Genomic DNA, 14,681 nt, shown 5'->3' with positions numbered 1-14,681 from the left:
ATTAAGAAGGCAGCATAATCCTTTTAATCACCTAATTCTTTTTTTCTGTCCTCTTCTAAACTGACTTTTTGAAACAGATCTTTGCATCATTTCTAAAAAAGACAATCAATTAAAAGCCAGGCATGCTCAGCATTCAGTGAATGTTGATGGTACGTGATTCCCTGATTAAATCTTGGAGAAGCTCAGAATTACAAAATCTTACATCTTTCATTACAATTTGCCATATGGCAAATTTAGTTAAAAGTATTTGGATGAATGTAATAAATTAATGTTCATAAGTTGGTTATTATAAGCCTATGAGTCTATTACTAGCCTCAGGATAATAAGAGTAGAGATACTGTAGTTTGAGATGGCAAAAACCGTAGACTTTGCTGAGCGTTAGAGGTACATTCCAAAAGAAACAGTTACATTTAGAAAGGATTAAGTGGAGAAAATAAAGGGCTGGAAAACATCAAAGTTGGTTTGATGTTTGTCTTACTTATCACTCAAAAACAACTTCTTATACAGGTTGCTACTTTGGGACTGTGATGATCGGAGCTACAGCTACTACATTGAGGTTTCAACAAATCAACAGCAGTGGACCATGGTGGTGGATCGCACAAAAATTTCCTGCAAGTGAGTTTAGTTTTTTACACTTATTGTCACAAATGAAGAAATGGAAGCTGGGGTTTTTGGTGGGTTTTTTTGTTCACTACTTACTCAGGTTACTGTGAAGAGAATGATCATTGCATAACCTGTAGATTAATGCAAGACTTTCAGAATCAATTTCTTAAGATTGATTGCTACTCTTCAGACAATCAGTTGGATTTTTCGTTCATAAAAAGTCTACCTACTATACACTTGGTTTTGTGATCACTAGAAGTTAAACTGTTTTTTTCTGGAGGTCACATGTTTATGGTGACCCTGGATGTCAAACCACCCTGCCTTGAGAAATGTGGTAGGAGAGGGAAGAGAGCGTACTTTTTTTGCTGATTTTGCTACTCAAATGTCTTCCTCCCTCATCAAAACTCATAAATGTATTGTATGACATCTGAAGAGAGTGAGGAGAGTGAGGGTAGGAACCAAACTGTAATAGACCACACAGTTGCCAAAGTTTGACCTTGTCTCTATTCAAAAGTAGAGTACTTGACATATGCACTGAACACTCTGCTTTTGAAAAGCACCCTTCCAGAGAAAAAGAATGCTTCTTAAGCAGAAATGAAGAATAGAGAAAAACTTCCATTTTCATTTGAATACTTAAATCAGGAGAAATCAGGCAGGAATACTCTCCAACTGTATACTCTCCATTGGCTTTACTGCAGTTTCTGCTGATAAAATCCATTCCTCAAGTATGGAAGAATAATTTACTGCTGAGAGCCTTCTTAAACCATGTGATGATTATTCTAATTCCTAGCAAAGAATGACCTAGATATTGGTCATGAGACTGAAGAGACAGTCTGCAAATTTATATATTACGTATCCAGAAGCTAGGTATGCTTAACACTCAGTGAATGTTGATGGGATGTGATTCCCTGATTAAACCCCAGGGAAGCTCAGAATTACAAAAATCTTACATCTTTCATTTTCCCTGAGCTGGTTTTCCATAAGATGTGCTTTCTTTCTTTGGACAAAATTCAAGTCATCAGCTTATATGGGGCCAGCCCCAACCCGTATTCTATTTGTGCCAACCAAAACAAAATTGATTTTTCAAATTCAGAGGCATTCTGAATTTTCAGTTTGTCACATCAGGCAAGAGAGTTATTCAGTCCTTTACAGCAGCACTGCTGACATACATTTTTCTAAAGTTTATATTTCATCTCTTAACAAACAGTGTGACTGAAATGCTTTACAATGCACTCTAGATGTGTTGGTGAAGGAGAACTTGACATGTCTTTCCAGTGCCTATAAAGGGCAGCATATTGATGAGTAGAAAACCTGGGCTCTGTCTGCAGGTCTGGAGAGCGATCTTCACTTGTTCTCAAAGACATCTCAGCATAATACATAAAACTCATCTTTTTGTCTGCCTCCAGCAGTGGGAGCACTAAAAGGCTGAAACCACAAAAGGGAGAGAAAGAGATATCAGGAATCTTTGTGCACTTTTGCCTTTTACATTTTGATATCGAAAGCCTTTTAACAGTCAAAAGGAGCACTTGCTTAGGTTTGCACCGTGCAGGTGAAATTGCTGATAGACTGCCCAGTTCAAATATCTTTTCACCATGTTCAAACCATGCTGTTTTGCTTTTTTTATTTTTAAAGCCTTAGCCTTGAGCAAATAAAGGTACATCCCTAAAGTAAAAATAGCTGCCTTCTTTGGGTATACTTCAAAATCTTGATTCAAAATATAGATACTTTGGAAGTTCTCAAAGCTGTGGCTGCAGGAACAATTTTAATGTGGATTAAAGAATTGCATTTTGCCTAACTTCTTGCTCTGTCAGATGTGCAGTCAGCCAACATTATGCCAGTCTTTATTCTTGAAATCTACAGACAGGTAGTGTCCTAGCACTGTCTGTATCTGCTTTAAACCGATAAAAAGACCTGGTCATGAAGCTAACAGAGTTCACTGGCCATCAAATTTCAGGTGATTTCTTTGTATCTGATAGCATTTTTTTATGTTCAATTTTTATCTCTTGCCTTTATGATCAGAAATATAGACTGGGGTTTTTTTTCAGTCAAAGGAAACAAAATATGTTTAATTTTATTTTCAGGTATGATTTGCAGAAATGCTGAAGCTACTTCAGCCCAAAAATTACTTGAATTGTAACAACAGTTTGATAACCAAGTATATGTATCATATAAATATATGCAGTAATATCTATAGTATCAATATTTTTTCTCTAGTAAATATGTTGAATATATAAAATGCTGCCATAATATATATAACTGCCAAATGCCAAAAATTGTAGGACTGGTCTGTAAAGAACAGAGCATTGTAATTTCATACAGCGTGTAATTATATTTATACAATTATATATATATGTGTATATATATAGTACTGGCACACTTTTTTTTTTTACTGAAAAATACTGAAACACAGTATGATCTAAAAAAGCCATACTCTTAGTGTTTAAAAGCAGTGGAATGTAGAATAGAAGAGATATCATCATTCAGTGGCTCATTGTGCTGAATGAAGGCACTCACTTAAAATTGTTGGGTAAACTTTCAATGTGGTGGTAGAGATTTCTTAATGAAGAGGGGAAAACTGAACCAGTCACTACCAGGACTATATGAAGAACTAATTTTTGGTTAATTTCTGTAATTTGGAAAAAAAACCCCAAAAAAACCTCAAAATTGAAAACCTGGGGCTTTTGCCATAAAAACAAACAACTTGTTTTCACTTCAGATAATTTTAACAGTGACAACAAATAGAGAGGGTAGATTTGGATCTTAGCCAAAATTAACAGATGCTGGTAAAGCGGAGGTGGTACAGTTTTTCTGGTTTACTGTCATAATGTAATGGTGAAGATACTCCTGCTGGATGCAAAGGATTTCTTTATCTGTCTGTCCTTCCTCTTAGCATTACATTGATAGTTTTAGTCTGCATCTGAATGCCTTCTGTTGCTGATTTACAGGCTCCCCAAGGAAAAGGAATGATCAAACTGAAGCACTGTGCCTGAGTTTGACTCACCATCAGGTTTAGGCAGACAGTTATAATGCCTACATTTGGTAATTTTTATTAACCAGACTAGAGCATACAGGGATAGAAACAACAGTTCTCTCATCTGTTTGTTCCCTGAATGGTTTTGAATGCTGTGCTCCTCTCTCACTTGGGTGAAACAAAACAAATCTTTTGCTAAGAGTCCAAGTTTGGTCTGATTTTACAGCTATTTTTTTATCTCAGCCAAATCCTACTTTTTTTTTTTTTAATTAATATTTGACATCCCAGCCTGAAATGAGCTAATCCTATGTTGGTATAAAAATTGTCTTCACTTAGACTTTTGTCTTTGCTTAAGGAAAATAAGAAGTAGGTATGTCATTCCAGGGGACTGTGATTGCCCGCTTGACTGCAATATGCATACTGGAGATGTGAGTGCAATATAACTGATTGATAAGGTCTTGAAATCCTGAGGTTACCCTCTCTGGCACTAGTTCTGTGTTTAATATATTGCTGTAGACTGAAGAAAAATAACTCACTTTCCAGAGAAAGTAGAAAATCAAAGTGGATATAATGAAAACATGGGAGAATTTCACAGGGGCCCAGATTTGAAGAGACAGAATACTTCAGTGAGAAAATTTGCATTACTAGTAATATTTCTTATTCATTTTTCTGTCTTCAAAGATGTGTGGGTAGGAGTTATTTTTGTGGATAAAACTTTTTGCCTTCACTATTTGCTGCCTGGCTTTATGGCTACCTGTTCTTGCAGTGGAGTTAGACTTTTGTGGAAGTCTTTAGCCTGCTGTCTTGAAAGTGTTTTGTGAGGTCTCCAAGTAATTTCTCCTGGCACAAATGGGAGGATGAACTGTCTGCCAAACACAGACCTCAACAGACACCTTTGATAATCAGGAAGTGGAAGAAAAATTATGAGAAAAAAAAATTAAATTATGTTTAAAGAGCATGTACTGGTTTTGGCAGACTACTGAAGCATGAACTTCCCCTTTAAACTATCAATGTGCTGCTTTAGGTTGTTTTAATGGCATTTTTAATGTAGTATTTTGTGTAAATTAATAATTCTATGCTCAAAGGCAGGAAGTGACAGGCTACTCCTAACCTTTTCTTCTCCCAATTTTAAAAGGCTGAAGAAAAAACTGGATGTCTGTTATCTTCACAGGGGAAGCTTGTGTACCTTCCCTAAGTGAGAGCCAATTTATGCATACTGGTTGTGTAATTGACAATTTTCACATGCTCTGTGGAGGCTATTTTTTTTTCTTTTCCACAATAAGCTGTTTTTCTCTACACAGTATGACAGTAATGAAAAACAGTCATGTTCCCTTCTATTTTTAAAAACATTTATGATAAGTGGACTTGAGTGTGTTGGTGTTGAACAATAGAGACTTGCACTTGTTAGGATAATTTGCTGACAGAGTCTGAAAGTCAAATGAAAAACAAAAGATACCAAAGGCCTGTAGGAGAACCAGATCTCAGAGTTAATGACACTCTGATAAAATAAACCCTGCACAGACAAATACTAAGCATGCTATCACAGTGCTTATCAACTCAGTCTTGTTCTTCAAAGTTCTCTTCTTTGTAGTTATCGTGAAATGGATCTAATCCTTTGGCAGCAGGCATAGTATGTTCTAGTTAATACTGTGATGGAATTTGGGAGCTAATTAATATTGTTTTTAGAGGGACAGTTCCAAACTGGTTTGTATCAACTGTCTGTATGGCTGGTTGAGATTTTTCTCATGGCAGGCACTACTTGATTTCCAGGAGGTTTATAACATATTGCATTATACAGCTATTTTAATTCTTTGTTTTTCAGAATGTTCTGCTGGTATAAATGTGTAAAAGCTTCCAAACTTAATTTCACATTTCCATTGCTTACTGAGGTTTTATTGTATAATAGCTATTCCAAATTCTCAGTTTTCAGTTCAGTTCCCGTCAATTTTTTTTTTCTGTGGTTCATGTATAAATCTAATGGATACTTTCACATGAAACAACCTTTGGAGTGGATGAAAGGTTCATTATCAAAATTTATTAACTGTCTTCTGATTAATTTTTTCAAAATGTTTTTCAACTCAGAAGTTTTTGCTCTTGTCTAGTGTTTCATATTTCTGCCTTATGATGTATCATGTGCATTTCAAGTTTTTCATTCACTACTGTATTTTATTTTATGATAATTTACAGGTAATGAACACCGAGAGAGATCTAGATCATGCACTTAACAATCCTAAACCACTTTCCTGATGTACAGAAAAATGTTTTCCATGTTGTCTGAGGATTTCTAGTGAGAAAATACTTCTGCTCTAAACAATAATATTGGCAAACTGAAGTTGGGATTTTTTTTCCTTGGTATACTTTTGTGAAACCAGGTTAATATCTATTGTGATATGATTATTTCTTCTGCTATTGAGATAATATTTGAAGTGTATGAATATCTTTCCTCATAACTGTACGGGACACATTATATACTTATATTTGTAGTTTCTTATATTTAACCACAAACACAGTAGTTTTTATTACTGTCCTCTTCTAGTTCCTGCACGTCACTGTATGATCCCATTTCTAGAATTCCCTTGCATCAGTTTTCATTCATCCTTAACTGCTTCTACAGAACTGTTTTCTTGCATAATTAAATGGCTCGAATGTTTCTCTCTTTCCAACTGCCTGTATGCCTGCATCACTTCTCTTCTGTTGTTTCCCATCAGTTTTGCATGCATCTATTGTCCTGTCATACCTAGAATGAGAAAACATTTTTCCTAATTTCTGTATAGTCCTTAATTCTGTCTCATGCCTGAGCTCCCAAGTGGCAGGATGGAACAGCATAAAAGGAACTGTTCTTGTACTTCTGATGTCAAGCAGATTTTTTTGACCATACTTTGTCATGTTTTACGTGAAATTAATTTCACAGCAAAACTCTTCTTGTAGCTCTTCTTCTGTCAAATGAAGTATATTTCAACTGTGATTCATCCTATTTATTTCGCATGAAGCAAATTTTACAGCAACTTTATGAAATCCAGATGCCTGCTCCAGGGTTGCCGAGCTCATAGTAGTCACATTCATACAATACAAAATTAAATATATTCAAGCAAGTTGTCTGGGAAATTGCTACACTGTGAAGCTCAATTTCAAGTCTCACTTCACAAAAATAAACTAAGAGTTCTCATTAGTCTGTTCATTATCCCAGTAATGATGCTTACTGGAACAAGTCAGACAGATATAAAGGGTCATTTTGCATAATTACTGAGTTTTTAAGCTTTGCACAATAGAAGCATTGAAGTACATATTTTTCCCTGAATTTATGTGCTCACGTTTTCAAAAGATTCTAATAAGGCAAAAGAAGAAAGACTCCAGCTTCACAGTGCTGTCTTATTAAGCACAAAGAATTAAGATTTCACAGAGAGAAACCAGAGTTTCCATTTCAGAGCATTAGGAGCCTCTCAGCAGTGTAGAATTTCTGCATCTAACATTTCATTTGCTAGCTTCTATTGTAGGTGATTCTACCTTGATTGAAGAAGGGTCTGGCTTCTTTAAAGTTATGTTTCTTCATAGCAATTCAGGATCACAGGGTTTTCAGATTGTTAATTTGTCTTTTCTATTTTTCTACTTCTGCCTTCAGTTCCTTGTGGTTGCTTTTCAGCCACAAATATACATGGAACTTTTGAGGAAGCCTTCAACAGAGTAACAAGGAGCTTCACACTGCAGTGTCCTATTTTGCTTTAAATGTTTTTCCATGTTCTTGTTCACTATAGCTCTGCATTTACTATATTCATTAAAGTTTTGCCTTGCTCCATTTTGCCCTGTGACTGCTGTGGTCTCAGCTCTTCACACACATTTCCATGAGGAGAGTTGTGAAAACACCACAGTAAATCTGACATCAATTTGGATGTTAGCTCAGTTCTGCCTCAGAGAAAATAAGCAATACCAAGTAATACCCACAATATCACTACCTGTTTCTTTTAGGTACTGAGTTTTCCCCCCATGCCAGCAAGGACTTGAATGTCTCTTTGGAGACCAGCAAAAATAGTTAAATTAAAAATAGATACATGTATTGCTATTACCATCTACAAAAAAATACTGAAGAAAAAAAGGCAATTCAGTATGTGTAAAATATTTATGGTATGGTCTTCTATTCAAAATAAAAAAATGAAAACAAATGGTCATTTACTTTCAAGAATTATTATTATCTGGTGCCAGCCAGTACATTGGCTTGCCTTCACAGTCTTAAATTCTCTTTCTTGAAGATGTCTGTGCATGCATGCATACACCCACACGCATGTAGGCGTACCCACACATGCACCCTCTTAGCACCTGTATAAATAAATATTATTACCAAAAAGTTATCCTAATTGGCCCATTTATCTTCCTGAGATAAGAAAGGAATGCCTAACGCCTGAACGGTTGTTTTTTGCTATGTTTGTTTACTTTGAAATTCATTGTTGCTTAAGATAATAAACTAATGAATAAGAGATACCCAAATATGCATGACTTAGAATGTAAGGGTGTGGAGTTTTTTTGTTTGGCGTTTTTGGGTTTTTTGGTGGGGGTTTTTTTGGTTTTGTTGTTTTTTTGGTTTTTTTTTGGGGGGTTTGTTTTTTTTTTTGTCTATAGGCCTTTCTTATAGGCAAAATTAAATAATACAGCAACTGTTGACATCTCCTTGTACTGTCAGGAGGCCAGTCAGGTGTTGACATGTCAAATCAAGAGGTTTGCCCTCACTCAGTTGTTTATATTCAATATCTAATTTCATCAAAACTCTGAAAAATACCCATTTGTTTATGCTGGCCAAAACAGGTATGGTCTTTAGGGTTGCAAGTGTTTTGCAATGAGATTCATGCAGTATTAAGCCATTGATTTATTCACAGTAAAGTTTTTACTAGGACTGATTATAACCATGAAACACAAAGCCAAAGAATTATTATATCTTTGGGTTCATCCTTTGAAATTTCCTGCACTGTGTGACATGTAGTCTATTTTTTTAGAATGCTTTGTCAGTTTGTTTTACATGTTTAAAGAGATGATGCTTCCATTTTGCTCTTTGCTTTTCTATTGCACTGAATTCTCACAGAAATATTTTTTTATTTCTCAATACCAGTATAGAATATCATCATATGACCTAATTTCATTCAATTTTTCTTCTACACCTGTAAACTAATTTTTCTTTCTTAATGGATTTCATATATTTAATGTACAGATTTATGAAATCATTCTACCTTTTTCCTGATACCTTGGTTGCTGTGCAAAAAGGTTTTGCCCAACTTCGTTTTGTGCTCTTTCATCATGAGTCATGTTTCCTTTATTTTTAAAATTGTATTTGTGAAATTTTACCCAGTTCTTTGTGTATAAGTTTTGAAGACAGAGAGTTCCCAACTAAATAGTAGAATTCAGTTTACCAGACACTATTCTGAGGGGTTTTCATTTTTTCTGTTCAAAAAGTAACAGAAGAAAAGTTGTATATGTTACTTTCGTCTCTTTAGGTTCACTTCACTCTCATGTCTAAAATTACTGCAGTCCCGGAGTCAGGTTCAGGGTTTTTAGTGGGTGAGTTTCAGTCTGAGGTCAAAAGGCTTTTCTTTCTGACATTGAGGTTAGTAGATAATTCAGTGTGGTAGTAGAAAGGGTAACAGTTTTCCTCCCTTCCATTACCAAACCTCACTATGCTTGTATTGCTGTTGGGAGGAGACAAATGCTGATTTATTTTTTTCACTGTTTTATTCTTTTTTGAGGCTGTGGTTCAATTTACTGCATTCCTTGGAGGTTTGACATGTCAATTAGATGTTATTGACTGTAATAGAAGAGCAGTTGCTGTAAATGTGAAGTTTTTGCGAGTGGGCCGTGAAATTAGACCCTGGGGAATGTAAGAGACAAGTGCGACAAATAGCATTAGTGTACACACTACAAAAAAACTGATTAATAGAGAGCATGTTTCTGCCTCATATCTCTAAAAGAATTGCTTATATGTTTGTTTTTAATCAACTTTTCCATGGGTATGAAAAGTTTCATAATAAAAGTAGCACACAATCTGTTGTAGATTTATGGGGACAAGAAGTCTTCAAAGTTGAAAACATCCCATTACTTGTATTATTTGGTTTGTTATTGCATTGCATAGCTTTTCCTATCTTTGCTACCAATGTGAACATCAGAAGCAATAACTATTGGTAACAAGTAAGCACAAAAAACCCAATTCAGCCTCTTGGATTATGCAGACTTGTCATGTGCATGTATTCTCTGATGTACACAGAAGGAAGATGAACTCTCAAGTTATTCCAGTTCACAGCCTTTGTCTGCTGCCAGATTTGTCTGCCACTGTCAATCCCCAGGGACGTGTGTGTAGGTACTACATGCACAGTTCTTGCTACAGCCTAGAAATTTGGCTTATGGCATTCTGCCAGTTTCCAGAAAATTGCTAACAATTTGGGGAGTATATAATATAGCAATATAAATTGCTATATTTTGGGGAGTAAAGAAAGGAGACCTGTTGGAACTGAAAAAAAGGTGTAAGTAAGCTAAATTATATGAACTTATGCAGTACAAAAATGCTAGCAGTTGGCTACATTGGTATGTAGAAATATTTGAAAATCTATTGCTTCATTTAGCTAGAAAGATAATGATTACATTCAGTTTTCCCATTGTTTAATTTGACTATATTTTAACATTTTCTTCTTGTAATACTTTTTCTAAAAAATTAGAAAGGTCAGCACTGAGGCTTTGAAACCAGGTTTTTACTATATGGAGTCTTTCAAGTGAGAAGTTTTATAAAGATGTCAGAAAGCCAGTACAGACTTCATGAAATCTATTATATGTCAGAGTTGTTTTTCTAGTAGGTCTGTTTTGTCAAGCCCACATTTTGTTTCTACAACAAATCCTATGCAATAGAACATGTATAGCAGTTTAGTAAAGCATTCTTATAGAGGACAGATATTTTGTTTGGATTAGTGTAAGGGGCCAAATCATAGAAATTATCCTACAAATAGCTACAAATGTAGATGCTTTCAGAATTATGCAGTCCTTATGGGAAGTATATTTGCAATAAAAACTTCTGAGGGAAAGTTTCCCAAAAGGTGTTCATGCATGTTTTTACTTGTCAATATATAAAGCTATTATGTAACAAATACTGCAAGAGGTGACTTTTAGTATTTATTATTATTCTCACATTTAATCTAGACTCTTGTAATATTTATACAAATAATTTTTATTACCTGTGTTAGTACTTAAAGTCCTTTTTGACTGTTTGGTGGTTTTTGTTTGTTTTTGTTCTGGGTTTTTTTGTTTTTGTTTTTGTTTTTTTGCCAAGATGCATAATTAGGTTAGTTTTGCCTCCATCTCTGAGAGCAACAGATAAAAAGTTGTTAATTCCAGCTTGGATCTTCCTTGCTTCCTTAGGAGTTCCATGTTTCATAGGCCACCTATTGAGAAAGTGCTGTCATGGTCACAGCACGAGATGGAAACTCAGTTTTGGTAGACCAGTGCTAGAATTTCTCTTAATAGGCTTCAATTTATGAACCAAAACATTGATGACCTTTGATTCCTAACAATATTTTCTTTCTCATGCTTTGTCTTCCCTCCTCAGTAGCTTGGGAGGCTGGATAGCAAGGGGTTGGCCAAGCCAGCTACTCAGTCTGACTTCCTTAAGGGTCTGTCTTTCTGAATTCCTGTGTTAAGGTACAGCTGTAACAGGAGAGGGAGTATTACTTCCCTTCATTGTTTAGTACTGTTATGGTGGAAAACATGGGTTTTATAGGCAATTTATAAGGTAGCTGTAGACCTTTTTATAACAAAGAGTATCTGTATAACAATTACTTTTATAGCACTTATGGTGTGTGCTTCTGTGTTTATTTTGTAGGTACTCCATAAGAAAGGTTAGTATTGGTATTCATTAACAAAGAATGGGGTATAACATACCATGCAGAACATACTGTGGCACTCCTCCAGTCTCAGTAAGTCTCAGTGTCCTTATCTGCGCACACAATTCTTTTATTTGGCAGCATCACATGCTGGTTACAATCTGCCTTCTTTATATCAGTACAGTCATCAGACTAATATATAGAAAAAGGACACAACTCTTCTTTCATTGTCCTCTTATCTGCTTTTACAAATTCCATTAAAAAATGCATAGTCACAGTTGAAAAAGTCAACATCCAAATAAGATAAGTGTTTCATAACTTATTGTAGAATAAGGTATATACAGACAAATATTAGAAAGTAAAATGGAGGCTAAATTTGCCTTCCAGTCTGCTTGCTTTTTTTTTCCCTTGAAGTGAGGAACAGAAATATAGAAGTTGTATGTCATCTTAGAAAGTGAGGAGACATGATGTGCATATTGAAAATGTACATGCTTAGCCTAAAGCAGGCCTTGATAGGAATATGATATCATTATTACAGCTTGATGAATGTTAGTTACATGTAACAGCTTTCTCTTTTGTCTGACATCTTTGACCTGAACTGGGTTTCAGCTCTGATCAGTGCTGCTCTGCTAAGCCCACAGTGTGGTAGTATTCTGTAGTGCCACTAGCTCATTAGAAAACCTCAATAAAATCTAAGCTTCCACTTTTTTCTTAATTTGTTCTTTCTGGAAGAGAAGGAAATACTGGGGAAGAATCACTGTTTATGTCCTATTATGTGTAATAAATATTTAGAAAGATAGCAGCTTTTCTTAGAAATAACTAGGAAAATATTCCAAATGCTGAAAAAACTCATTATGTTCTTTAGGAGGTGAATTGTTGTTTTGGAGCTATAGATAGTTTAATGAATAGCAGGGCATTAATTTGGTTTACCTGGACATCAGAATTCCTTGCATTCTTCTTGCAATAGCCTAAAAAGGAAAAAGACAAGAAGAAATATGAAACCGGGGTGATTTCTAGTGATCTTTTTCCTTTCTCTGAATAAAAGTATGGTGAAGAGATTGTGAGATGCACAAAGCCATCAGGTTTTCAGCTGTTGCTGTTGGAGAAGTGAAAATTATTGGCCCAAGAGTCTGTTTATATGTTTAAACAGAGAAAGTGATTTTCATTGCAAGGAGCTCTAAGTGAGACAGGCAGAGTCAGAGAATAAGAGAGCAAAAGATAATTATCTAAATTATGTTCAAGCTATTATAGAAGACGAATATAGTTAAAATGTAATTAAATATGATACGCTCACAGGATGCAACCGTGGCTTTGGAATGCTAATCATTAGTTACTGTTTCTCCTTAGAGGAGTCGGGCAGAACAAGAGAAGTCGTGTGGCTGAGGTGAGATGCACAGTGTTAAACACTGTAGGACTGTAAGGAGGCTAATTTCTTTTTTAAAATGGAGCTGCTAGCCAAACAACTTGTAGTGCTGCATTTCAGCTTGAGGATCCTGGTAGAAATCTGAGTAGGCTGCTGGGTCTTATCTTCGACATGGAAACCTCAGCTCGATGCAGTGATTATTTCTGTTGTGAAAGTGATGACCAGAACTGCTGCAGACTGAGCCAGCAAATCTACAACAAATCAACTAGCAAGACAGGTGTCAAAGCATAAAAAAATATCAACACTGCCTGAATATTTAATAAAGCTAAACCCTGAAAACTGTATTTGTTACAGGGTCACTAATAAGCTGTACAGAGACACAAAAAGTCCAAAAGACAGCAATGTCATTTTATGAGAGAAGTAAATTCTGATAGCTTCTTTATGACCATGTCCCAGGTAAAGACAGCAAAAGCATTGACACCAGTTTGAAAGATTTGTTTGTTTGGCATATAGGGAGTAAAGGTGAAGAAATGCCATCCATTACATAGAACTATCTAATCCCAGGCTAAAAATCAAATGCTTTTGATCTGCTTTAATGCTGCTCTTCTGGTATAGTGTGACTTATATGTGAATCAATGTGAGAGCAATGTATAAAGTTTGGAGGAAATTTTTGTAAAGACTACCAAAAGTGATTTTGAGAATAGAAAGACAAGCTTGTGTGAGGAAAGTGTAAAGTAAGCACATATGCAAGGCAGGACTAGATAAATGACATGACTAGAAAACAATTTGCAAAATAAAATTTCTACAGAGAAACTGAAATTATTAAATAGTACTGGCAGAGATAACTATTAGTAAAAAAAGAAAGGTTAAAAAGAAACTTGAGGATTACCTATGATGTCTTTAATTGAGGAACACCACTGAAAAAATGTTATGGCTCTATATATTAATAGAATTCAAAGTAAATTTGTTATATCAGCAAAAAATAGGTCAGATGTGCCTTGATAATGTTCTGTCAGAAATCTGTTTTCTCATATGGGTATAGTTACATGCATAAATTATCTCTTTGCTGCATAATAATGTCTATACTGTAGAGGTATTGCCTTGAATGTATCAACATTCTCAAATGTACTGTTGCAGGCAAATCCATGGATCTTTCTAGTGAAGGTTTGCCTTGCTTATTTCAAAAATTATTCTTTCCAAATTCACTTGGCTTGTTTTCTATTTGGCTTTTCTCCTTTTTACTAAGAAAACTAAATGAGATACTTAATTTTCTCATTATGCAATTAAGTATTAATTCTCTAGTGGAAATATTCTTGAATTTTAGTAACCCACCTACAAATTGTATGTAATTTTGACTTCCTTTTTCCAATGAGAAAAGGCTGAAATGAACACATACCAAAATAGTAAATATTCTTAGGACTAAAAATACTATCACCCCCTCTAGATTTTTTTTTTATTCTTTTCCATTATATTTTAATATTATTAAAGGAGCAATTATAATCCAGTCCTAATAAAACCATTGTTGCAGAAATTAAGGACTTGCAATGCAGTGGGAAGTGAACAGTCATAGGAATTTCCTGGAGAAGTTGATCTGGAAGTATGTCATCAAAACAATCTTCAGAGATCTTTTTCTCTTACTATCTGTTGTGCTATTCAGATGTATTCTCAAATAGATGCATCAGCTTCCCTGGTATCACATCATAGCACAGACAGTGGTATTTATTGCTAGCTTGGAAATTCTGCACTGAGCTCTTGCAGTGTGTATCTGACCAGTGCTCAGAAATAGTAGAAATAAATACAGACCACTTCTGTTCTAGTCTATGATCTCTAATTAATGTATTTTCTTACTAAGACCACAAAGTCTACATTAGTGTCTAGGGAGGCACAGGCTCTTCTTAAT

General features: G+C 35.1%; 1 protein-coding gene across 2 annotated transcripts in view; it reads left to right on the top strand.

Annotated features, from left to right (window-relative positions):
• BTBD9 (BTB domain containing 9) overlaps positions 1–14,681 on the top strand; it is a 119,884-nt gene that overhangs the window by 89,501 nt on the left and 15,702 nt on the right. For both annotated transcript variants that reach the window (XM_021550404.3, XM_021550403.3), the window contains exon 10: positions 508–615. In XM_021550404.3, coding sequence (XP_021406079.2) covers positions 508–615 — 108 coding nt within the window. The remainder of the gene's footprint in view (positions 1–507; positions 616–14,681) is intronic.

The sequence above is a fragment of the Lonchura striata genome, chromosome 3 (genome assembly GCF_050655825.1).
Source record: "Lonchura striata isolate lonStrDom1 chromosome 3, ASM5065582v1, whole genome shotgun sequence".
NCBI lineage: Eukaryota > Metazoa > Chordata > Aves > Passeriformes > Estrildidae > Lonchura > Lonchura striata.
Note: the sequence above shows the minus strand (reverse complement) of the source record. Positions and strands in the feature narration are given on the sequence as shown.